The sequence below is a fragment of the Rhinolophus sinicus genome, linkage group LG03 (assembly GCF_036562045.2).
Source record: "Rhinolophus sinicus isolate RSC01 linkage group LG03, ASM3656204v1, whole genome shotgun sequence".
NCBI lineage: Eukaryota > Metazoa > Chordata > Mammalia > Chiroptera > Rhinolophidae > Rhinolophus > Rhinolophus sinicus.
The window spans coordinates 190,116,665-190,143,630 of NC_133753.1; the positions used below are offsets into that span (position 1 = coordinate 190,116,665).

Sequence of the window (26,966 nt, forward strand, 5' to 3'; positions counted from 1 at the left end):
TCTCCAGTTTCCTTGCATTACAGGAAAACTGAAAATGTGGGAAAGAAGGAAAGAATGGGTAAGATTTGAGTCCCTATCTACTGACTGGCTGTTAGTTCACAACAGGTTGTACTCAATGAAGAAACACCTTTTTGGTAAAGATAATGTTAGAAGGTTTGTGACGGGCAGGGAGTAACTCTTCTAGAATGTCACAGATTATCAGAGAAAAAGGGCTCAGGAATCAAAGTGGTATCTAAACTTAAAAATAAGCAAAAACCCAACCTCCCTAAGTAGTTTTCAGGACAAAGTCAAGGGTGATAAATACATAGTTCTTTCCTCTCGGCTAGCCTGCAATTGTGAGTACCAGGAAGCAAAGAACACACCACAGGAAAAGCACACATGAAAAGAAACCTTCCAGAACAAGTGTTATTTGTAGGATGCTAAATTCACTAGGGCCGCTGCGTATAACAGATTAGCTTGAGAAAAGGAGCTGTACGTACTTTATTTTCAACTCAAACTCAAGGACTTAAATACATTATGCGACTGTGGAAATACTCTGGCAGTGGGCTCGTGGGCAGCCCAGCACACGCGTCTACCGGACCTCAGTGTCCCATTAGGGGAAGCCCAAGGCCACGCTAACTCGTGGGCAGCTTCGCCAGATATGAAAGTGGATGCCTCAGCTTGTGGCCAAAATCTGAAAATTCGTCTTTTCTTTGGATCCCTGGAGGAGTAATAGCTGAGTTCTTCTAGTTTCTTACTGGGGTGACAATAAGGTCCTATTTAGGCCCCAGGTCTGAGCATGGGCGGGCCTATAACTGAGGGAGCTCATCAGTAGCTGTACCCTGCAAGCTTCGTTTAGCTCAACGTGACGACAGGCCTTCCCTCCCCTCCGCCCCCAGTCAGAGGGTGGACTCCAGGATGTGTCATGATGAATGTAAAGAGGGCACACGTGACAAATGGAGGGAGTGACTGGAACGTTCCAAAATTAACAGAAAAGAACTTGACACAGCAGACTAGTGATCTTCTCTCAGGAAGGGAGAACAGATTGCATTACCCCCCCAATCTGGAAAAATAGGCCATTTGCCAGTATTGCAAGAAAACGAAGCTGTGACATAATATAGTTCAAAGCACACAAACGCTATCCATCCTGCATTATTTTAGAAATTACAGGCCAATGTTTCTTAAAAGGGCTTAAAGTGTCAAATTAGCTTTTCACTTAAGATGAAAGATTAAGCCAGCACTGTCCAATACAAATACAATACAAGTCGCACATATAATTTACAATTTGCTAGCAGCTACAATTTAAAAGTAAAAAGCAGGTGAAATTAATTTTAATATCACATTCTATTTGACCCACTCTGTGACATGTAGCATCACTTCAACCTGGAATGACTATAAAATAACTATATACTCTTTTTTCACCCTGGGTCTTGAAATCCAGCATGTATTTTACACCTGCAGATCAGCTCGATATCTCAACAGCCACACTGCGGACATTCAGGAGAAACAGACACTCACTCTCGCTAGACGCCCACTTTTGATCCATCTAGACACACATGGAAAAGTTGTCTTGCTAGTTACCGTTGTCTAAAAGAGTCACCGAAGGATGCCAAACGCTGTTTTGTTCAAATGCCCTGTGATTTCAGTTTAAAAGCGCTTCTTTCGAAAGCCCTCCTCTCGTCAGTCACAGCTGCAGGGGGCCCTGCCTGACTTGGTCAGCCCTCTCCGCCCAGCTGCCCTCCCTCCGGTGCAGGGAGCCTGGGCAGTGTGAGATGTCCTGAGACACTCTGCAAAGCTAGAAAGACGGCGTGGTTAAACTCTCAGGGCCCGGCTTTCTGGGATTTCACCCTGACAAAATAAAGGACCCACTGCATGAAAACCTGATTAAGGCGAATCTGAACATGGTCTCACCTGCCCTTCCTGTTTTCAGCATCACCGGGAGGAGAACAGTACCTTTGCTGTCTTCTCCATTTATGAATGACACTGGCCCCAAAACAACAGCCCCCTTCTCTAAACTGACACCACACTACACTGTCCTGGTAAATGAGGCAATCGCTCATCATTACTGAATAACAGGTGAAGTCCTCGTTTCCACTGCAGCTCCTGATGGACTGAAACAGCCCCGAGATACAGTGACGATGGGCTGAAGCGGGAGTGACAGGCGCTATGCCCATTACAAGGCTGCAAAGCAGCGGGGACAGAAGCACCTGTGTCATCCCGGCAGGCACTGCCCCTGCCACCACGCCCTGGAGGCCTACCTTTGTGGTTGAAGATGCCCTCCATTTCCATGCTGCTTCTCGAGTGGGCGATGCACAGGGAGCCGCAGGGAACCAGGCCTTCTGCTGCGGGGGACCGGTCGGTGGTCCGTACCAGACACCAGTCGGGCTTGTCGTGGGGCCGTTCCAGCACCTCCACCGTCTGGCCTCGGCGGATGGTCAGCTCGGTACTGTTGCAGGCGGTGAAGTCGTGGATCACCACTGTCAGCTCGCAGCCGCCGGAGAGCTGGGGAAGCAGAGGGGACAGACACGTCAGCGAGCCCGGGCCACTGGGCTTCCGTGGCGAGGCTGTGCACTTTCCACTCTGCAGTGGGCGCAGTACCAGTGCGGACTGCCTGAGCAAGAGCTCCCCCCACTCACTGTCCCTTAACGCTCCCTTGGAATCATGTGACAAATTACTTTGTCACGTTTTAACATTTGATTATGATTTTCTGAGTGTTTCACTGTCAGAATCTCATACGACTTTTCATATGAGCACTCAAATCCTTTTTGTGCCTGAGACATTATTATTCTCAAAAAGTGCTATATGCTCATTTTTTAACTTAGGGCAAACTAACAAAAACTCTGTTTGAAGGCCATCTGGGGGATTAATTGTGAAATATGGGGATAAAATGAAAGAGTTTTGTTGGCAATCTTACAGTGGAGCGTTCCGAGCTGTTTGCGTGCAGGCTCTTCCACCTCACTTGGGTCAGAGAGGGGGCAGCACAGCAGGGAGACGGAAAAGGCCACGGGGCTTGCCATCCCAAAAAACGGGTACAGCAGACCTCTGGCCCCTCCTGGCCCCTCCAGGATACTCCTTAGTGGCCAATCCTGACCCCAAACCCTTTCCAGGCTCTCTCTTCCCCTCTGTGCTTCCACATGCCCTTCCTTCCATTCGCTCCACGGACACTGGCTTATTTCCCACATGCCACGTACATTCCGGTCTGAAAGCCCCTCTCCTTCTTCTGTCCTCTAAGCTCACTCCCATTTGTTGTCTATCAAAACTCCACCTCGCAGGCCATGTGAAGCACATGCACGAACGCTGTGAAGATACCTCCCCGTGGCCTCAGGAGCAAAGCAGGTGCATGTACCTCCCGTGACCATCTGTGTTCTACGGCCCGTGTCCCACGTCTTCTTCTCAGACAGTGTATTCCTCAGGGGTAGCGCGTGAATATGCTCATTAACGACCCTCCTCCTGGTGACCGGCTCCCCATCTGGGGACTGCCCCCTCTGGCCCTTCAATCCACGCAGCCCTCTGAGGTTCACTACCCCCCGGGGAGCTCTGGAAGCCCATCTGCTGTGCTGGCTACTCCCAAGCAGGCACCCAGGCCTGCTGTTTCCTCGTCCCTCCAAAGCGGACAGTCCAAGCCATGGCTTTTACCCCTGGCCCCAAATCTGTTGATCTCCACGTTGCCTCTGGGCAATGGTGTCATAATCAAGTCTCCCAAGATAAGAAATCTCGTGCTTTTTCACTCTCCAAGTGTCATCAGAAGGACTCTAGGATTTTTTCCATTTACTGCCTTTCTCTACATGCTCACACCATTTGGATTTCTGCAGCGGCCTTGGGAGTGGCCTCCCTGATCCAAGGCCCCTCGGCCCTGCTCCTGGTTCCCTTTGAAAACGTGGAGCCGTCACCCTATTTGGGAACCTCAGACACAAATTCCTTAGCACAGGGTTCAAGGTTAGCGCTGGTCCCAGCCCACCCTGCTGGCATGGTCAGCGGCTTCTCCTCACATGCGTCCCAGGCAGTGACCGTGTCCTCCTGAGGCAGGTCCTGTGTGCACCGTGTCCATAACACCCCTTCTGCTAGAGTCCCCCGGCCCCCGTTTGTCTCGTCTAAGCCCCCCATCAAAGCCCCTTGACCAGTCGCGCCTGTATCCACAATCCTTAGCACTTTTGTTTATAAACAAATTACATCTCAATTCTGAAAAGAGCCGTGTCTTGGGTTATAATGTGTGCATCTGCCCTCAGCATCAGAAAGCAGGTTTGCATTGTCTTCTGTGAACTTTCCAGGCCCGGACCAGGAGGGGAGAGCCTGGGCCTGTCTTAGCCACTGCTGAGCCCCCAGTGCCAACAACGGCAGGCACAGGGTTTGTACAAGGAAGCTGTCGGGCAGTGTCTCCCAAAGCCCACCTTGCACGGTGCTCTGGGTGCAGCAAATAGTCAAATACTGGCCAAAGAGGAAAAGGCCGAATGAGTGTGTTCTCAAAATGAAGGCACTGCATTTGAAAAGCCGAAACGAAACACGGGCTTTTCTTCTGTGACTTGAGGAGCTAATGCTGCCTGTGTTCAGTGTGCAACGAGCCCAGTCTTCTGTCAGCCCAAAGGACACAGAAAAGGCAAAGGACAGATGAGCAGGCCGCAGGGCAGCAGGGTCTGGGAGGAAGGGGCGGCTGGGCCTCCGCTGGGCCTGCGGCTGGGAGACACCTTTGTGCCAGAGACCAGCAAGCACCAGAGAGCTGCTCGAGCTCCCGGCCTCAGCGTCCTCGGGCCACCTGCCCATGCTGAAGACTGCATCTGGTAGCCCCTGTCCAGCTACTCAGCCCCCTTCTGCTCTATAGCCTGTCTTTCAAGAGAAAGTTTAGATATTTAGAATAAGAAACACATGTCCATTGGACAACCACAGAAACCAAACCAAAACAAACTTCCATAATAAAGCACAGATACCGACAATGCAAATTGCCTTTGCTAAGCCACAAAGGGAATTCTTCACAAATGTTTAATCCCCTTCTACGTTTTACAAATTCCTCTGTGGAGAAACCACGCAAATCTCACACAGTTGTGAATCAAACATGCTAATGTGAAAAGGTGAAAGGCAGAGGCCCAGCCTGGGGAGCAGTTTTCCTCTAAAGCCCCGCTTTATGGAAGTGGTTAATCCCTATAACGCAATGGAGAATGTGTCCTGTCCCGGGAAACCACGAGCAATGAAGGAGCCCGGATGTGGGACAAGCCTGCTGAGGTCCCACCGGGCCTGCACTTCCTGTGGACACTGTCCCACCCGCCGCAGCTCTCGCCCACTGAGCCGCCTGTGCACGGGTGCCCAGTGAGTCACCCCCCTGCCCAGAGCCCCTTGCACAAGCCCATAACTCTGCCATGACACTTGTCCACCCAGGAAATTCGACTTCAAGATACACCACCTCATCACCAGCCCTTCGCTGGCTTCATGTTGGAGTTTTATTAATTTTTCAGACTGTTCAAAGCCATATGCTGTGTTCTGTGGGTGGGGGGAGGGTGGGAAGGGAGAAAGGGGCTGCCCAAGAAGGAGAATTAAGCTAGACCTTATTTCTGGCACTGGTTTTTTAGCCTCTTACAGAGTAATCAAAAAGTATTGGAAACATCTGTGTACTTGACAGAGCACGAGAAATAAAAATCAAGCCTGTTCTGACAAAGAATTGCATACTGAGTTAAAATTCTTTTTCAAAGGCTTTAGAGAACTTATTAACAAAATCTAGTACCAGACGACTGTTTTCAAACAGTGCTAAATTTATCATTAAAAAACATGTGTATCTTCTGTCTTTACTCCTAAGAACCGACTGAGTTCCCCATTAGAACTTCCTGCACGAACCTTTAAGATGAGGATTAAATGGATGTTTTCCAGTCCAGAGAAGAGACGTCTGTGATTTCTGGGTCAATGGTCACATCTGAATATTTTAAAGTTGTTATTATAAAACCTCTTTTTAAAACCAGACTTGCAAATTTAAAAAAAGTTTGTTGTGGGCTTTTTTTTTTTTTTTTTTTGGTATAAAAGATTTCGAATAACTATTTTGAGGAGCAATGCAAATTATTACTGCATTTCAGAGGAATTAAACTCCCAATCGGAAAAGTTCAGGTAATTTATTATCCATGATTAGGGATGGCTGAGGTCTTATTTGCTTTCAATGACATTTCTACCCCCAGCGACCCAATTCCATCACTAAGTTGAAAGAGTTACCATTTCCTTTACCTAGTTTAAAATGCACATTTCCTTTCCAACCACAACTTGTGCAAGTTTTCACAGTTATCTTCTTCACTTCTGTATATTTTATGTACTTCTCCCATGGGCTCCTGACCATATGTGTTCAGTTTAGGATTGCAATTTACAAAAAGCTCAATTTCCACAACTCACATTAACTCTTGTGACGTTCCCATCAGAAGACAGATTTTTAAAAACAATCTTTCTGCTTTTCACCTTTAAAAAATAAATGTGGTGACTAAAAGGCACGACAATAAAATGGCCTCCGTTGGAGCCTGGACCTCGTCACCAAGGCCATGCCTCCTGCAGACCAGCCCCTGTCACCCTAAAAGGGCTGCCAAGAAGAACGCCAATGACCCACATGCACAGACTCTTTGCAGAATCAAACCAGGGTCTTGGCCGGAATCTTCTCCAGAGTGAATGGAAATGAACAAGTTGCTGGGTTTTACCATAAGAATGAAATTCTCATCGTTGGTCATAGCCACGTGACCCTTCAACAATCACCACATAAAAGAGAATTTTACTTTCTGTTTCCTGGAGAAGCCAAGTGATATCCTTGTCTGAAGCTAGTTAACGGCAGTACGGAAAACAGACCCCTGGATGGGGATTTCACCCCGTTGCTCCTTGGAGCGCCCCCTCCCCGGCACGTTATCACGAGACAACTTTATGTGACAGGAACGTACAGTTCTGGAGACACAGCAGCAAACACCTGGTCGAAACAGCCAAGCTCCCTGATGAGTTCTGGGTCCAGTTCTGATCAAGGAAAAGGGCTCTTTACAACTGGTGAGACTGGTGTGGCGGGAGATGCAGTCGCTCTGCAAATAATTCTACTTCAAGAACCCAAGATTGATTGCAGGTGGGTGTCTGGCCAATTTTCTGAGAGCAGTTCAAAGGGAAAGGGGGAATGTGGTCTAATAAAAGCCACTTTCCCCTACAGAACAAAGTGTATCAACTCTTGTGAACTGTCACATCCTCCGCCCAATACAGCTCAGTCATTCAGAAACCTCACAAAAGGGCCTGTGGTTTCGTGGAGATTTCCCACAGAGCAGACCAAAGCATGCTGCCTTGGTGAAGGGATTAGGGAGCCCAGCTCCATTACTGGCAAGCCTCGGTACACAGAACAATACCCCAAGGAGAGGAATTACACCCCACGTTCTCAGCCGCCCAAGCTGTGGCTGGGCAACCTGGTGGACCCAGGGCTCCCGCTAAGCTGAACGCCAAGGTCACAGAAGCGCTCACCACATCTACTGAGTCTCAAAGCGGATCACTGTGATAGGTTCTCACTCATCGGAGGTACAAAAAGAAATCCGTGAGAACTGAAAAATAGTGCAGATGGTAAGTTGTATATGATTTTACCATAAAAAAAAAAAAAAAAAATCTGTGAGAAAAAACTTTTTAAAAATCAGCAGCTTACCATACCCAGTATTTTAGCCAGAAAAGAAATGCTGAGTGTTCTGGGACGTTACTTCTCCACTCTTTACCAAGGCGACCAACACATTGGTTTTCTGACATAAAAATAATTCTTGGAAGGATTCCTTGACTATGTGATACACATGAGGTGGAATGGAAAATTAGATGCAAGGAAGCTAAATTTAAAAGTAACAACTAAAAAGGCAAAATTTAAATGTAGAAAGTCAAGCAAATCAGACAGAGGGCAGCTATTGCGTGTCCCAGGCTTCAAAGGTTTGCAGAAGCTGACCTGGACGGCACTCCCCTCACTCTGAACATGCTGGTACTAGAATGAGAGCTCCCAGGACACTTTGAGCAGGTACTGCAGACGCTCCTGCAGGAAAAGGAATGAGAGCTGGGAAGAAGGAGACAGTTGAAAACCACCTGCACTACTTCATGTCTCCAGGCCCTGGAAAACAAAGAACTTCTTAGGACAATTTAACCCAAAGAAACCCGCTTACTGCATTTCCTGAGCGAGCAAGACAATCTTCTAGCCATAAAAGTTCATTTGAAACGCCGTTTTTTGTCTGTAATGGAGGGACACCAACTGAAGAATTCAGGTATGAGGGCCAGGTAAGCAGTTGACTGGGCCCCTCACACAAGGGAACAGGCATTACCCCTCCGGCCTCAAGACTGAATAAAACTTGTCGTCATCCTCCACAGTAGCTCTGATGGCGGTGTAACGTTCACATTAAAAATTACTTTTCAGTGTGCCAATATTCTTAGAAACACTTTTGGTACATGTCTACCCAAACTTTATATTAAAAAAAAAAAAAAAAATCTTCCTTTTTCAGAACCAAGGCATTTATGCGTTCTTTAGCACGGAGGTTTTGTTTTCCTGATTAAGCACGGCTATCAAAGAGTACATTCATTTTGTGGTTTTATGAGCGCACTTAAAAACTCATTAATAATTACAAAAAGCCACAGTCAATTAGAATAGAAAACGAAGATTAGCAAAAGGAGGAAACAAACGCCCGTGCCACCCCTCACCAGGCTGGGGCTGGGGAGCTGTGTCCTGGTTCCTTCCTGAGTTGGGGCACCAGTCCTGGGCTGGCACACAGGGGCCGCCCACGGGATTTATGAACCGTGTCCCTGCCTTGTGAACAGCATGAAGTCACTTGAGATGGACGCGGCCACTGTGCCGCTAACTGGGCAGGATTCAAGGTGAGCAGCTGGAAACACCGTTTAAGCAAAAGTCGCCCTCTCTTTCAGTGACCGCCCATTCGATCTGTGGCCAGTGTTTGCTGTTGAGCCACCAAAATGCTTCAGTCCAGGCACAAATGCTGAGCATCTGGTCCTAATGACCACAAATAGCTTCTAAATCCACTGCCATCAAGAGCCCAAATAAAGGGACAGCGTAGACAGGAATTGGCTGCAGCTAGTAGGGAACGCCACCAGCCTGAGTGTGACGGTGGACGAAGCAATTTGTAAAATGAAGACACAACAATAGCTAGTATTTATCCCGTGCTCAGTACCTGCAAGGCAGTTCTAAACACATTACACGTTTTTAAGGAGATGAGTAACATCATTATCCCACTTTTAGACGAGGAGACTGAGGCACAGACAGGTGAAGGAGCTTGGCCAAGGCCACCAGCTACTGAGAAGCAGAGCTCCGAGGCCTGGCTTGCGAGTGCTTCCCCGTCCTTAACCATCTGCTATTTATGTTAAAGACTCCACAGAACTACAGCAAGTCCACCCCCCCCAGGTTCTGTGACTGTAAGTGATACGAGGGATAACGAAACAACTTGACCGCAGGCAAAGTGATATAAACAAGGGTTAGTTCTTGCGACACGTCATCCGCGCTACAAGACGATGTTGAACGAAACACTGCCATCTGAGGACCATTGCACTCTGAGCAGAGAAGACTAACTGACGTCCGGAGCATTCCGTCTGAGGAGGTTAAAACTACGCGTCGTCCTGTAGGAAGGCTTCTGCATCAAACGACTCAATTTCATGCCCGCTTGGGGCAAACCTGCAAGAGGTCCTGGGAGACCAGGGAGTGCTGGCGAGGCCAGCAAGCCGAGCGCCGCCTCTGGGCCAGGCGCCCGCTTGCTTCTGGCACCTTCAGCCAGGGCAGAGGGCCGAGGGCAGAACCAGGGCTCATCTTCACCTCCCGCTCTGTGCCAGGCACACAAGGGGTGGAGGCTGAAGACAAGTTTCCTTTCACAAAAATGTGAGTTTAGCCATCGTCTAAAATGTGTTGGCAAAACTGCTCTTGTACTGCAATTTACGTAAATCCACCCAAGTGCCTATGGCATGGAAGGTCACTGCCCAAAGCTGACTGACACTTTAAACTGCGTGAAATCTCATCTGCAATCTAAACTGCGTGAAATTCATTAAGAGTAACTAAAACCATTTATTGTTTTAAATATGTGGCTTCCTATATTCACATTATAGTCAGTTTGGGGCACTGCACGACAAGTATCAGTCTCTACTGAATTTCCCACTCACTAAAAATTAGAACTGGGTTGCCTGTGACCCAGAAGGACGCTCACACCCGGCCCCGGCTGGCGGGGCCCAGCTTTGGCTGCACACACACCTCATCTTGCCTCGGTGATTTTCTTTATCTTGACCTCAAGGTGCTCATTCAATCGTAGCCTATATGTGATTCCATATTTTCTAGTTTCCTCATAATACAAATTTTGGGTCTATGAAATAAATCACAGGCTAATCATAAGGCAGACAGAAAGAAAAAAGTTTAAACATGAAAGAAAACAGTTTAAAAATCGTTCTTTATTATACTAAACACATTTAGCTCCGTGTTGGGATCTTGTGTGACACAATGAGGCTCAGATAGTGGCAGGTAATTAAATCCACATTCCGTCTCTGGCTTCAGTGCTCTCGTGCTGGGTGGCCCTGGAGGGTCATCCAGCCTCGTCATTTCCTCACAGCCCCAAAGGCTGGCTCACAACCCTCCTCCCTAACCTCCTGAGACAAGCGCAGGACAAATGAGATAAGAGTCTGGCAAGCACTTGATTTCTTTGGAACCCAAATTGTATTGTCCTAAGATCATTTTTATCAGCCTAAGTAGTATGAACATAGGCAAGAATCGGTGCTAAACTCACTTTTGGAACAAAGAGATGGCATCTTTTAAAGGAGGGAATGTGCTCGTGGGGGCATGTGGTTTGTATCTGTGACAATACAATGCTGACAGCACTCCCTGGAAAGAGGGCCCAGGAGCCCATGCTTTACAGACTCTTCTGAAAACCTTCTGCGCCTCATCTGAGAATTACTGCAGCCCTGGGCAGATAGCTTTTCCTTAAGAATTCTCCTAGAGGCTGGGTCAAAAACATATACCCCCACCCAGTCTCTGAAATGGAACCAAATTCCATGATAACAGCTAACTCATAACAGACATCATAAAGTAAGCCAAACAGGCAGAATACAGTTAAGTAATTCCCCCGTCAGATATATCTGCCGTGTCACCAGAGGCCATGTAAATTTGAAATACACATGGTGGAAAGGACCTCGAGACCTATGAAAAGTTAGTGCCATCGGAGGGAGACAAGGGGTTTTTCTGGTTAAGCCTGGTTCAGAGAAACAGTACATTTTACAAACGGACTCAGGAAAGGATGCAGTTTCCCAATTTTTAAAACGTATTCTCCTGAATCATCTACTGACCCTGAAATGTTCTACCTGAAAAGTACAAAAAGGGAAGACGGCTATAAGCAAACCTTCCAAAGCAGATAACACACAAATACAGGCACACGCATGGCAGCAAACACACACCTTCTTTTCTACCAGCCTAATGGGTGTGTGTCGTCTCCAAACTCCGAAGTTTGCCTTATCTTTATTTAGCCTCACTCGTTGTTTACTCTCATCCCAAAGGCAGATCCCAAGAACTGAAAAAGATGACCCACTGTGGTTCTATGACCTTAGATAGACATCTCACCTCTTTTTCAGGCACGTACTTTGGAGCCTATTAAGGACTGGTCTTTGTGACGGGTATTACAGGAAATGCATGCCGGGTCCACTTAAAGAACTTGAGTTTTGGAGTGCTGTTACTTCAGGCTGGGTAAGAATCATGAGAATGTTAAGCTGAGTGCTGCTGAGTGCCAGACAGGCTACTGTCACAGCTTCACTCAGGAGGCTGAGCGGACGCCTCTGCGATGCTCAGGTGAGGGAAATGGCTGCCCTCACAGACGTGGCCCTTTTGGGGTTTCCGAGCTACGGAGTGAAGTTTACAGATAACGCATTAGAGGAGCTAAACAGAAATGGGTGAATTAGCTCTACAGATAAAATACCTATTAGTTAGTTCTTTACAAACACATATTCCAATAGACTCCCAAGGTAGAATGATTAATTTCTGTAAACCTACACTGTTCTGTTGGTAATTTACTCTTCCTCTTTCATTGGGCACAAACAGAAATTGCTGTCTTAATGGATAAGAACTTATTTTTCTATAGGAGTCGGGCAGGCGCAGTTCCAGCTTCACATAAGTCTCCTTATGCTACAACAGAGCTGAAGAAGAACTAGTTACCCTGTCCCCAACTCCAGGACGAAGCCTTATCTCTGTGGCAAACCTCCTGTGGTTTCCCGTCAGCCGCAGGTCAGGCGCCGGGGCCGCGCGGGAGCGCTGGCGCACGAACCCTCCATGCGAGAAGGCGTGGGGCGTGCAGTGGCGCCGGGCGACTCCACTCAAGGTGGGAACTGCCGAGTCTGGAGCCCCTCACTAGACACGGGGGCATTTCCGGACCCCCCTGCCAGCCATTCATATATATGTAAACTGCCTGAAGAAACAGTCACACTTTTTTCTTGGACCAGTCTCCAGAAAAAATCTTAATACACCTTCCAAAAGGCAGAACTTTTTTACATTTATTTACCTTTTTGGCAATTTCATTCAAATAACTTATTTTTTTAAATTAAAATAAGTTTTCAATTATAGTTGACATTCAATATTATATTAGCTTATTTTTTGAAAATGAACTTTAAAACACATTTCTAGGTAAACCCAGACCAGATCCGTAAGCGTGTATCTGGTAAGAGTGTGAACTTGGGGGCGGATGGGCCTGCAGCCGGAGTGGTGACCCTCCGCACGGAGCGTCTATGAAACGGTCGGAACGAACGTGGCCACTGCCCTCGACCTGACCTACTATTTATTATTTCTGACTTTTCCTTCAGGTGGGATTCTTGTGTACACTGACTGTTTAGACAACTCAGTCAGCTCAATTATTATTTTTAAAAAGAAAATAATCAGAATTACTCTAATGAAATGTTTCAAGTGCAAACTTCATTTTCTTAACTAAATGACTACAGGGTGGGGCTGCAGGGAGAGATGCAGTTAGGGACCGAATGCCTGAACACGTCATCTATCTTGTTTCTCATTATTGCTACTGGCAAGAAATATTTGCTCAATGCTCATACACTGGGCTCTGAACAACAGAAAACGAGACATTGTTTTTATTCTTCAGTCCCGCTATTTCAGCATTCGACGTTCTAGGACTATTGACTGAACTCAAAAAGCAGAGAAATAACTAATTCCTCAAACTAGAAGGATTTTGAAAATGAAATTATTGTAGGAGAGCAATATTTTTAAACCTACTTACTATGTCCTACCATGAATTCTCCTGCAAAACTGAATGAGGAAAGACCGAAGTCTGGGACTGTAAGACTTGCCACCTGAGAGAACCGCCACTCTGGGACTCTCCCCTCTGTCTTCAATCACATCCACGACGGTGCGGTCAGAGCACGTCCTCCCTATGAATGAGCGGGCTGTGGGAAGGCCTCGCAAACAACTCCTGCCCCTCACGACGAGGACTAAGGTCTCGTGCCACAAAGCACGGCTCCCATTGGACAGTGAGAAACCCAGGCACGTGCAGGGAAAGCCCTCGCTTGCTAGAACAAAACGGGTGCTCATCTTAGTAGGAACAGAAGACTTCATTGAGATGAAGGTCCCCCCATTTCATCTGCAGAGGACTTTGGTCATTTGTGCATCATGTAAGCCCAGGATTCCAATTTTTCCTGTCAATGTATTTTGCAGGCATCAAGAGCGAATCATGGGATACTCCAGGCCACCTCTGTGGACGGTACACCTACCAGACCTTGGCACAAATCGGATCTGACTTCCTAGCGGTCAGCACGGGGGCAGGCCCACACCAGGGCGCACTTCCTGTGTTCTAGAAGGCACCTCACGGCCAATCTGGAGGACGTCGGTGCCCCTGCTTCAACCAGAGCAGCTCTGCTTTTATGCACCAGGCTCTGAGTGAGATTAACTGAAAACAACAGGTTCTCCTGCTGAACAGAAACTAACACGCTGCTTGACCACACTGCCACAGCCACCCTGACAGAAAGCTAGGTAACTGCACTGGGGAGGGCAAGGGGTATTTCCTGAATTCTCAGCATTCACGTCTTCTAACTGGGACACCCCAAAGACTTTGCCCCAGGTACCGGGTCCTAGCACAACTCTTGGCACATAGCACTTGTTTGAAAATGTTGATGACACCTCTCGTGTATAGATAAAAAAGAGGCTACTTCCTACCAGACCACAGACTAGCTACACTGACGTCCCCAATGAAAGGTTTGGTTACAACTTACCTTATCACTGTCTAGTGTGTTCTGAGACGTCCGGGACGCGATTGAAATTGTATCAGGCTGGCTGCTGCCATCACCTTGGCTATCCAGGTCTTCTCCATCCCTGGAGACACAAAGAAACTTTGAATTCCTGACGCTGCTGGATTTGTTTTCCAAGAGTGATTGAAGATTGTCTATCAGTCATTGGAGAAACAACAGATTTGTTTAAAGAGGTGCAAGTCAGCTACCCCCACGGTATTTACGATGACTGATGGCTCTTCATTTGAGCCCAGGCTTTTGGGCAGGCACGGGGCCAAGTGCCAACATCCATCATTCCATAACTCACACAATAAGAAAATATAGCTGATACGGTTATTTCCATTTTAGAAATGAGAAACAAAAACGTCTAGACGCTGTAACGTGTCCGAGGCCACGTGCACGATCGCACGCGGGGTGGGAAAGGGACCATGACAAGGGATTTGCACACAGCCCTTCATTTACTATAAGCTGAAGCAGGTTCTTGCCTTGACAAAGAAATTTCATTACTAAGAATTATGTTATATATAAACTGTATTTTTTTTAAAAAAAAACCAAACATTCCTCAAAATATTTGAGAACGAGTTTTGAAAAATAGTAAGTTAACATCGCCTTGTTCTCTCCCTGTTAAATAAATCAACTTCCACAAAATCCGTGGCACTCACCTCCTTCCCTTCTGTCTGGTTGCCGGGGCTGTTTTGGGGATGTGGATGGGCTCCTTCAGGGCGCCCTTCAGGTGGATGGTCCTCTCCTGTATCACTTCGCGGATGTGCTTTATCCAGTCCTGCTTGTTTTCTATACTGGAAGCCTTAACGAGGTGGGAGGGTCCGTCAGGGCACAGAAGGGGCCCTTTCCAGGTCCTGCACTAATCACACTCAGGCCTCCCCCATTCCTGGAGCTTCCCATTTTAAAAATACCTTTTTGGCAGAAAAGCAACCACATCCTATGTTTAATTTTCCACCAAATAATGACCCTAGTTTTGAATTTTTTCATCAAAACTGTTTTAGTTTTATAGCATTTATGTCATTCCAGATGTCTGAATATTCTAATGATCAATCATTCCCCAGCCCGAAGAGCTTTTAAGCACAACTACCCCCAAACCAAAGATTCTTAGAGGCTATTTAGGCCCAGAGTAGTGGTCAGTGGCTACTGACGTGTCAAAGGAATCTGAACTAACACCCACACGTCGCGTGCCTCGTGCCCTGGACGCATCCAACAACAGCTGCAGCTGCCACGCTTTCCTGCTGCCTCCTCCCCTCCCTCCCACAAGCACTCTGTGGAGTCGGGCTCCCTTATCCTCATGTTCTCAATGAGGAACTATAGCCTGGACACACTGGAAATGTGCCTGAGGTCACACGGCCGGCAGGTGAAGAAGCTGGAATTCCCGGAGTGCATGACAGAGCCTGGCCCCAAGCTCTGCATTTATCTACCTCTGGTTATACCACCAGAATAAACCAGTGCAACCTACTGCCAGTCATGCTCGGTGGATTTACCTTGACTCCATTACAACCAGAGAGAGGTTCTCTGACAATGACACAAAGCAGATATTCAAAAAGCATTTGTTGAATGAACACATATGGCATCACTTTTTCCAGATTTTATTTCTTTCACTGTGCCTCAAAGGAGGTAGGTTTTTTTTTGTATTTTTTTTCCCCTTTTTACATGTTCTGGGCCTTAGTAACAGTTTTTAATTTCCTTAAGGACAGCATCAGCCTCCTATGATATAAGCATAATTCCCTGTAAATGATTAAAACAATTGTCAATGGGATGGTAGATGAGATCATGAAGGGTGGGGAACCCACCATTTTCTCATGGTAGACCTTGTTTTTGAAACTAGAAAGCCAAAGCCCATGTTGGAAAAGGAAATTAAAACCGAGAACTCGCTAAATAAAACGTTATAACTGAAGGCTATGTCTTTAATGTTATTTAGGGGTAGAAATGGGGAAATGAAGGATAAACAGAGCCCCTTACTCCCAGGCCAGGACTGGATGCCAGGATAGCCATAAAACTGACTTCTTCTGGGGTAGGAGGCAGGGTGATTAGGGAACAGGGGAATTTGTGCATGAAATAAGCATCTCAGGGTGGAAAATGTGAACTGTACAGACCTACTGGAATTTATGTCTGGCACGAATGTTCAGGAGGTTAAACAAAGAGAAGTGTCTGAGGAAGAGCATTTGGCAGAGCTTGGAGACAAAGGAAAACTGTTACTATGGTTCAGAAATAAAGAAAATTCCCATGATATAAAGCAAACTGATCCTCACATTTATGGAGAGTCATTCTCCTAATAGTCTCAATCTGCTTAAGGAAGGCTTTAGAAACAAAATTCTCCCTTGCAGACTATAAAAGTGAAAAAGGCCACAGACTTGTTTTACAATTTCTAAGCCATCACCATCACTGCCATTACCATCATGACCATGACCACCATGACCACCGTCACCTCCACCGCCTTACCACCAAAAGCGCCATTTTCTTAACCATTATGAACGTCTCAACCACCATCTCTACTCTCACCACCATCTCCACCACAGCCACCATCACTACCACCTCCACTGCTACCATCTCCACCATCACCATCACCACCAAGCCATCTCTGAAATTAATGAGGACATCATTTCCTTTAGTCTCTCCTTGGGAGTCAGAAAAATGTTACTGAAAATTTCCTAGAAAACTTTCATCTGGCAAAGCCCACAGGAAATCTTATATTTCAATTGCATCATGAGTATTTCATTATGTCCTAAATGAAAGTAATCTATATCTGGCTAAAATATCTGGCACTGTTTCTTAAGTGTACCCTTTGGCATCTGTCAGCACAACTAATCTGGATAAACACTTAATGTAAGTTGGAAGTTTTAAGGTCTTGAGTATATTTTAAAACTTTATGCCTTAGAAAAGTTCAGCTATCAGTGCAATTGTAGGGCTTTATGCCAGTCAGTACTAGCAAGAACACACTGGGTTGGTAATCATAAATCCATTGCAAAACAGTCCATCATTTCCATGTGACCTGAGAAGCACAATGTCTTGGGACAGGCAGCAGTCACTAAAGCGCAGGCCCGACAGGATTGACAGGTCGCTGCATAACTCCTAGTCGCTGGGAATCCCAGAGAGAGTAAAGGAATGTAAGAGACAAAAATCGCTGACATGCAAGGTCACACACCAGAGTCCCATTAAGCTTCTGGCTCCTCTCCCAATATTCTACAAATCTTTGTCTACATCTTCCCCCAAACATCCTGAAGTCGATTATGATCCTTCCAGACAGCTCAAGAAGACAGTTCCATCTGTATTTTCTCAAACACAGGAGGGAAGTACATAAGACACTCTTAGAGCCCTATGTCGTCCCTAGGAGAGGGGAGTATAATCAAAACAGAGTTCAAATCAAGTATTCAAAGATATTTTCCTATATTTACAGACTTTATACCTCAAAGCACCCTTAATGTTTTTGAACACTTTAAATCATAACATTATCTAACCCAGTACCTGATAATTATCTCTCACTTTTCCTCTGCTCCCAAACTAGAAAGCCAAAATGCCTAGGAGACTCTTGGCATGTTCAGCCCTCAAACTGTCAAAGGCCCTCACAAACCCACCACGTGCACATTTTCCTTTGGAAACCAAAGGTCAAGCGTGCGATGGGTCCATATCTCTTTCCTCCTATACCTCAACCTCCTGCATCTCTTACGGAATCAACTAATTCTTTTGAAGACTAGAAGAATGGGAGAAGTTTGGAGACCTTGCTCCATTTGATCTTTTAGTAGGCAGGCAGAAGTTTAGCTCAAGTTACTTCATCACTAGAATACCAAACTGAATTTATTCTATTCTTCTTGTGGTAAGCATCAATCCCAAAAGGAGACAAAAGGAACACATAAAATGATATAAAAAACAGTATGGCTCAACAACAGGATAACAAAGCACACATTTGTCGTGATAAACGTGTCACACAGCACATCTCCAAGCTTCCAGTGAACGTACCTTAAGGACAATTTTATTATCTGAAGTTGGCGTCCTCCCCACCCACAGTGCAAATTTGCAAGGATCTCCTTCAACATGTTCTGTGACACCCAACTCTGAGGTCTGGACAAAAAGACAATTATATCATTAGGTGACAGTAAGTAAAATCCACAGACCAAGAGAACCATTTCTGGTGACTTGTGGTCATGCTAGGTTATAACAACATAGTTTGTTCACATTAATAGGTAATCCTCTGAGCTCGTTTTAGCTAAAATGAGGTACTGTGTTCTTCGGCTACACACGATTGGTTTCTCGTCTTTCATTTCCTGCGAGCACCTCTACTGGGGATTCTGAGGCTGGTTAACAAGCAAACCCAGAGGAAGGAAAGCCAACTATCTGAATACCCTGTTATCTGGAAAACCGAGAGCTATTTCCACCTTATAAATATAAAATGGGTCTGTTCTACTTGCAAAACAGCAGCTGCCTTACATTTTCAGCATTAATGAAGTAGCTTCACAAAGGGCAATGAATGTGTGCTCAGTTATTTTCCAATTTGTTTATCAACAGCATTAACTTTTAGTATTTCACCAAAGATTTTACAGGCTAAGAGACAGAATTTCTCTCTGTGATAGATACAACTATAACGCGCAAACAGGGCAGAGTGTAGATGAAAGCCAGTCTCTTCAGTGCCCCCAGCACAATCAAGTTCACCCCAATGTGTCCTCCCCTCCCCAGCAAAGGAAGTGATTCATAATCTGTACCTCCAGAGGCGGCCTCTGAGGGAACCTTAACTTTTAACAGATAAATTAAGTGAAGATGTATCAGCTTCGAAAACAGACTAGGCTGGTCTCTATGGATAAATTAAAGCCAGCTAGTGAAATTACTCGCCAGCAATGCTGCATTTCTTCTTTCCAGTAAATATATGATCTAAAATGATGTCAGCAGGGCTGTGATCCAAAAGACAGTCTCAAACAGGATATAAGCCAAAGAAAATGGGATGAAAACCATTAGCTTGGACTTGCAAATTCCAGATTATTATTAAGATGATTTCTACACTTGGTAGTATTTTAGTCCTTTGGGACTTTGATTAGCATATGGATATCATAAAAAAGTAGAACACATAAAGTATAAATTGTCCAAATTCCAAACATCTACCCATACGTATAAGCAATCTTCTGTACTTTGCATACAGAAACCAAATTCTATCACAGTTTTTTTCTTTCTATGATGGTAATTTTTCCTTAGTTTTGCCCAATCTTCCTCTGCCTGACCCTGCCCAGCAATTTTGTGTTGATCTTGCCCACTGAGGGAAGATGGAAGTACAGTGGACCCAGGGGACGACACCTGCCTGAGACTTTTCTGACAGCCCACATGTGGTTTTACAGAGACTGGTTGGGCGTGCTATTAGTGAAAAAAAAAGGTACCAGGCATGTTTCTCTTGCCAGGAAGTACTAAAAAGTTAAATAAGAATCAAATGCCTCACTGTGCCTAACCAAGCACTCAAGGGTAGCTGTGTCTAGATGTGGGTATTGTGGATTTTTAAAAACTATTTTGGCTTACGTATTTTTTTCCTCCAATAATCGTATTTTGCTATTGTAAAAACACATAAATTTATTTTTTCATAAATTTACCTTTAATGAAAAAAAATAAAAAATCAAACCTCATCATTAAGAGCCGAGGGTGAGCCACCCAGTAAGGCTGCTTAAGTATATTCCCTTGTCAGTGAATGAAAAATTAATTAGAATGATATGAGAACTTGTTAATCATAGTCTGATGTGACCAATTTATGTATTCATAAATCTAGTTAAGGCGCAAGGGAGGTAAATGATTTAAATTCACTTACAAAGTGTTTTCATATCCTGCAGTTAGTCCATGGGATTTAGAAAGAGCAGTGTCCTAAATCTAGGGAAATTCAAACTCATGAGCGCCCTCTAGTGGGCTCAAGGCTGTCAAAGACTTTAGCGGAGGAAGATGGAAACATGACAATTTAGATTTTCACATTTTAGGATAGTTGGGGAGGTTAAACTGAAGGCCACGAACAGTACTTTTCTCTACCTACAAAAAGGTTGCAATTGTGTTACCTTTAAACTTACAATTCTGAATGCCTATACTTACAAACAATTTGCTTTTATAAAGGTACTTGCTTCTCCCACTGGAATCTTTCACTTCTTTACTAAATACTAAGGACATTTCAAAAAGGAAGAGATGCCGTTCTCGACCCTTTCGAATTAAGGTTTTTGGGTCCCACACTTGGAAGGATTCCTGCAGGATGAGTTCTCCCTGAGACTCAATATTTTCATCGAACCCTACAACATAAAAAAAGGAGGTACAATCAATTTAAAAGAAAAATAAAAGCGATGCACAAGACAGCATTATGACTACTAAAACACTTACAAAATACCCATCCATTAAATCTCAGTTTCCTATTTCCTATCTGGGCCACCCGACTCCAGTCTCCCCAGCACAGACCCATCTGACAAACGCTAATTCTTCCTAAAACACGACTTTGCATACATTTCCCCTTGTTCAAAAAAATGCAGCGACTCCTCCTGTCTGTGTTCTGTAAGTTCTGTTTCCTTAGGGGACATTCTCACTATCTGAGGCACAGTTGCAAGCCTGCCTCCCGACCCCCTTCACTCACAGCGTTCCATCACACCAACCTCTGTCCGCAAGGGTTCACTGACTGTCCCCCATGTGTCCCGATCCTCTGCCTCCTCAGCCTAGAACACCCTTCCCCGACATTCCACCACAGTCCCAGCCTTTCCTCAAGGCCCTGGTCTAGCCTTCCTTCTGGGGGATGGTCTTGGTGAGCCTGCTCTCCTTTGCACACACAAGTCTTCATGCGAATCACTGAGGCTCTGGCCACTGGCTGGCTTGCACTGCTGCTCAGCATTTCATGGAAGTGGCCCACTGTACAGACTTTAGGCCACCAAGGCACAAAGCAGATACCTGGGCAGGGGCTGCTAGTTATCGCCCAACTTCCACTCTCTCCCTCTCCCTCAATAGCACAAGTCCCCCCCCCCACTCAAACAAGCAGTACCTTTCCCAGCCCCCACCCCCTGCAGTTAGGCGTAGCCAGGCACCTACATGGGCCACGTGGGGTGTCATGTGTACAAGTTCTAGCCCCCCTGCCCCTTTCTCTACTTCCTGCCTGAGGGAACATGAACATGGTCTCTACATATCCTGAACCGAGCCAGCCAGGCAACACACAAGGAGTGGCGAGAAACTAGCTGGAACAGGGCCTGAGTCCTCGATGACATTACGAAGGCGTTGCCACACCAGCTCAGAATTTTACACCAAAGAAAGAAAAAGTGATTCTGCTTGGCCTGTGATTCTTGGGTCTCTGTTACTACTGTCTTTCCCTGAAAATAAGACCTAGCCCAACAATCAGCTCTAATGCGTCTTTTGGAGCAAAAATTAATATAGGACCCAGTCTTGTGTAAGATAAGACCTGGTCTATTTTACTATAATGTAAGACCCGGTCTTATCTAACATAAGACCGGGTCTTATATTAATTTTTGCTCCAAAAGATGCATTAGAGCAGATTGTCCAGCTGGGTCTTATTTTCAGGGAAACACAGTAACAACAGCACCTCTGCCCTAACTAGTGTACTGCTCAATGTTATCAGAGTTACCCATGACAATGACACTCAATATCCCCAGCCGGCATAACCACCCGGGCAGGATTACTTCTTGTAAACATCACTGTGTAACCTGCTAAGAGTTAAGATCTGTAACACAGAAATAGCTTTCTTAAACAGAAGCATTCATAGAAACTGTAATGGTGACCATAATTTTAAGCATATTTATCGGATTCTCTCTTTAATATGTTACCTAACACATTCAACTGCATAAGCAGGGATGTGGTCCCTGCCATGTTCAAGGCTCTAGCAAGTGATGCAATGGACACAGAGATGGGGAAGCAACAGCTGCTTTAGGGATTTTATAATCCTGGGGGACGCGTCTATCCTTCCTTCCACCATCCACCTAATACAGAGACCAGGTGGCCGAAGGCAGTGACACCAAGTGCTCCTGGGGTGCAGAGTGTGGAGACGAAGTTCTCCAGTTACAGGACATGACAGGCGTTTAAAGAGGTAGAAGTATTTTACGTGGTCTTTAAGGGAAACAATAGAAGCAATTCTTTAAAAAAGAAGACATTCACATCTAGACTCTTCACTCCTAACTAAACACGAAGCCAGGATTTTCCGGGCATGGGAATCCATTTGCAAACTGAGTCAGCAGGGGGCGCACGGCTGCCCCTTGGGGCCTGGCAGACTCACCTTCCAGCATGCTGAGGTGCATGGCGTCGTTGGCGCGCTTGGGCACGCTGAGCATCACCTCCAGGCCGTCTTTAATCTCCCCCTTGCCTTCCTCGCAGCACGTGAGGAGCTCCTGCAGAAGAGCAAGACCATGAACCAGCCAAAGACTGTGAAACACTCTACCAGCAAGATCTTTGCAGAAATGAGAGCAGGAATGAAAATCCATGATTTTCAAGATAAAACAGACTGTGGTCCACTGGGCATCTGTTCTCATAGAACACGAGTTACTGCTTCTTTATCCAATGTATGGCAGGGTTTGTCCTGCTCAACCAGGACATTTCTTCACATCAGAGTAAGCCAGATGCAGCTATAGTTTAAGATGAAATTAGTACACGTTAACTATCAAGCCTCAGCAATGATAGATAAAAATGCGTGATTAGTAGAGCAGAGCACAGTCAGCTACTGATTGTATCTGCAGGGTCCAGCTAGTCCTGCTATGCTTCCCACAGGATACCAGCCTGAGTTTGAACTCTTTGGTGCCATCAACGCAAGGCCATCTAACCTGGAACTGCCCCAGCCATGCAGCAGGAAGAGTAACCTGCAGGAATGTCTATGGTGAAATACTTCTCCTTTGTAAGTACGATGTTAGAACACCTCCAATGACTGCACTGCATCTCCCTGGGTGTGATTACGTCTGAGATCTCAAAGGAACATCCGTGATTAAGTGATCAATAACAAGACAAATCCAGATTCTGCTGGATCTTCTTCCCAGTGTACTAGTGATTATTATCAGTCAGTAACAGTTAACTACAGCCTTCTGTGTTCCCAGTATTCAACAAAGGGGGACATGACACTGCAGTCAGCTTTGGTCTCACACTGGATGGTTTAGAGCAACTCAACTACCTGCAAGCACCTTTACCCACGACCAGATGGTGTTTATCACCTACTCTGAACAGCTTAGCAAACGTGCTCTTAAAATGCAATCTATGGAGACTTAACCTCCCTGGCAGAAAACATCCCTCGTTAGGGAGGTCAACATAGCTTATTCCTGTTCTTTAGAAGAACCCCTCAGCAGAATCCAGGGAGGTTTGCATATTAAAGAACTGGATTAGATGTGAAGTCCCAGAGAAAGCGATCTTTAGTGGAACCACGAGCTAAAAGCACAACCCTTAGATCCCGAGGACACCAAGAGGAATGCTGCCTTCTCAGCACTGCAAAGCAAAGAGCGAAGGTGACATGCTTAGCCTGTGGTTTCTAGTTCATGTTAATAGCAACGACGTATTTCTGCAGGGACGGTCACAGCATCACCTCAATAGACTCTGATACAGACGTGCCAGAGAGCTATGCAAATGGGAAAGTTCCATCTGGTTTCACTTTTATAAAAGAATGCAACCACTTCTGCTTCTAGATTTTTCTTACCAACAAAAAGAGTAAGAAGAGTTTCAGGCATTCATAACTCCGTCTTCTGAATTTATTTTATATCTAGAAAAATTACATTACCATCTCCTATTGTGCTAAGACCCAACTGGGGACCCAGACGGATTCATAAAATACTGTTACGGGGATGAATGGAGGGTCTGCACATGCTAATGCTCAGTAACATCCAGCAGCCACAGTAAAGGTAGGTCAAAGACCATCAATCACATCACCTGGAGGTTGTAAATTACCTGACTTGTAGTTAAGAAAAGGTGTATTAAGTATGTGTAACGCATTCTGTGATAACTGGCATCACAAATTCTAAGTTTTATTGACCATTCTATTATTAAGACTAATTGCTATAACATTTTTACAAGTGTGATTTTAATTATAATCATTCATAAAAAAGCAGTGGTCAGTTTGGCTCAGACCCTTGTGGTTTGTATGAGCAATCCGCTCCATAGACTTGTGTGCGAACGAGCTCCGTCAGGGCTAACAGTGTGCAAGCTGCCTGAGTGCGAGTTCTGCCTGGACTCGCTGGGAAACCTGGGCATCAGCCGCCCTGAGTGTCGAGCCGAGCCCAGCGAGCAGGGATCCAGTGATGGCTCTGGGCACGTCCCTCAGCATCACCGGCCAGTTCCCAGCCGCCTCCTAGCACCGCTGTGAGGTTAACTCCATATTCACAAAGTGTACAGCACACAGCGCCTGGCCCTCGCAGCCCCACTGCGAGCGATGCTATAAAAGATCCAGGACTAACTGTTTCTTTTCACTTTCTCACTCTGTTAGGGACTAGAGTCGGTCAGAGACGTGTCAGTGCAGAATCAAGTAATATACTTTTATTTACCTGCTGCACTGAGCAATCGGTCAGGTCAATACATGAATTAAAAACTAAAAATAATACGCTGGGTGTTATTTTAAAAACTCAGGGTACTTCACATAGAAAAATATCAAAACAGTAATGTACAAATTATAAAACTGTGTAGGCTGAAGATGCTTCATACGTACTTTTAAAAGGAGCTGATACTTCGTTATTCGCTGAACTGGTTTAATAAGGTAGGAAGATATGGAATTGGCTAACCCGTGCCGCTGCTGTATCTCCTGAATTAAAAAAAAAAAAAATATATATATATATACACACACACACACACACAAACATACACACACACATAAGTGAAAACATCACTGGGTAAGTAAGCTAGACAGCACGGACTAAAACCTAGATTTACTTCCACAATAATATACACATATCACTATCTGTAAATGTAAAGTAGAAATCACTTGATTCTTTTAATACGCTCGATGTAACTATAATAAATCTCAGTCAAGTTATCCCTTTGAACAGATGACAGCAGTGCTGACTGTATTACGGGTTCCCCTGCAGAGGTCAGACAGGCAGTCAGCAACCCCGGGGGCTGTCCCCGCGGCCGGCCCTCAGAGGCCACACGTGTCGAGGACAGGACTCGCCGTGTCCCACCGCAGTTTCGGCCACATGTGCCCGACTCACAGACCGCAGCCCTCCCGACAAGGGGCTTCCTTCCTCCCACTGCCAAGCTGTGCACTGTCAAGGCATCCTTCTCTCCTGTGTGCTGTCATTACCCCACTATCGTCCAGCCCAGAATGTTCACACCAACCCACTCTATTTGCGTTTTCTTAGTTCTAAGCATTCTTCTCAGAAATTTTTAAAAAACATGGTTCTCTTCTGATAGTCTGTGCTTCACGCTGGAATGATAAACCACCACATCCTGCTGTTCTCAATCTGCTTGTCACTTTGAATCGGCTGGCCAGGAAAAGGAGACAAGACCATGACTCATGTGACGGCCCTTCCTGTGAGGAGCCGGCTGCGGGATCGCCCGATGACTTGTTACTCAAGCATCAATCAGATGAAATTACAAATGTGACAATTCTTCCTCCAGCTTCCAGATCATAAGCACAGTTTTTAAAGTTTTTTTTCAATTTGCAACTATTTAAAAATGTGGCATTTATGATTCAATGATGAGACACACGTTCATTTAAGGTCACATCTAAATGATTTTCCACATACGGTATAATGCACAGGTCAGTGAGTTCTGAGCAATGTCAACACACTCGAAACCAACTCCCAAACCAAGATACAGGACATTTCCACCACCACAGAAGGTTCTTTCATACCCCTTTCCAATCAGTTCCCCCATCAGTTCCCCCACCAACTCCCCCCCCACCACCAAGAGGCAACCCTTATTCCAATTTCTATCATCACAGATTAGTTTTGCATAGTCTAGAAGTTCACATAAAAGGAATCATTCAGAACATATTTTTGTTTCTTATGTCTAGTTTCCTTCAGCCCACGTGTGGAGATTAACTACCCCTTTACACTACTGAACAGTATTCCATGTCATGACTGTGCCACAGTTCATTTGAAAGATGTTTTAATGTCTTTTTAATACACCTGGTTTTAATAACGTTTTCAGAAATGCATCTCTGGTGTTTCTAAACGCCACTCTCACTGTTTTTGTTGTCATACTTAGTACCTCTCATCGCGGGCTTATACTATTCAAAAACTACAGCAGTCTTCCAAAATACCTGACAAAGGTTTAATCCTGCTGAAATAGTCAAGTTCCCCTTTTCTAAAAGGCTGTGAGAATATCAACAGAAATTTCGTCCTTTATAAGATTTTACTTTGGATGGGAGTGGACAGGGAGTTGGACAGGGTAAAAGGAGGGTCTCACTCACTGGTCAGGGGCGAGCAACTGATCGCTGCATTTGTAACTCAGTTATTTATGTCCCTAATGTCCTTGCTGTTTACATTTCTCTCTGGGAGGAATGTCTGTTATTCACCTGTCTCTTATTCACCTTTCTAGGCTAAGCACCTAGGACCAAGCATGGTGAGTTCAATGAGTCCCTGATGGATGTACAGTAATGCTGCACAATAAAAACTACAGGCGTGTCATTTGTGAAATCTCTAAATCAGACAAGCATGATCTCCTGTGAGCTTAAAAATGTTTTAGGGCAAAGGGTTTTTTAAATGGCTCTGTTTCGAAACATTAGATGTGCCACACACTCTCATCTCAATGCTTGGGCCTTAAATAATTCTAACTATGCAGGCAGCCACACAGTGCTTTCTAGTGGTAAAGACCTGGCTTCGTGTGAAATATTGAAAAAAAAAAAGAAGAAAAAGGCCGCACTGGGC

General features: G+C 45.4%; 1 protein-coding gene across 6 annotated transcripts in view; it reads right to left on the reverse strand.

The window, feature by feature from the left end:
• Positions 1–26,966, reverse strand: part of TRIO (trio Rho guanine nucleotide exchange factor) — a 324,184-nt gene that overhangs the window by 76,530 nt on the left and 220,688 nt on the right. For all 6 annotated transcript variants that reach the window (XM_074329064.1, XM_074329063.1, XM_074329067.1 and 3 more), the window contains exons 28-34: positions 24,806–24,898; positions 22,406–22,517; positions 20,242–20,432; positions 18,148–18,249; positions 14,847–14,989; positions 14,170–14,269; positions 2,238–2,481 (exon numbers count right to left, since the gene is read on the reverse strand). In XM_074329064.1, the coding sequence (XP_074185165.1) occupies positions 2,238–2,481; positions 14,170–14,269; positions 14,847–14,989; positions 18,148–18,249; positions 20,242–20,432; positions 22,406–22,517; positions 24,806–24,898 (985 nt within the window). The remainder of the gene's footprint in view (positions 1–2,237; positions 2,482–14,169; positions 14,270–14,846; positions 14,990–18,147; positions 18,250–20,241; positions 20,433–22,405; positions 22,518–24,805; positions 24,899–26,966) is intronic.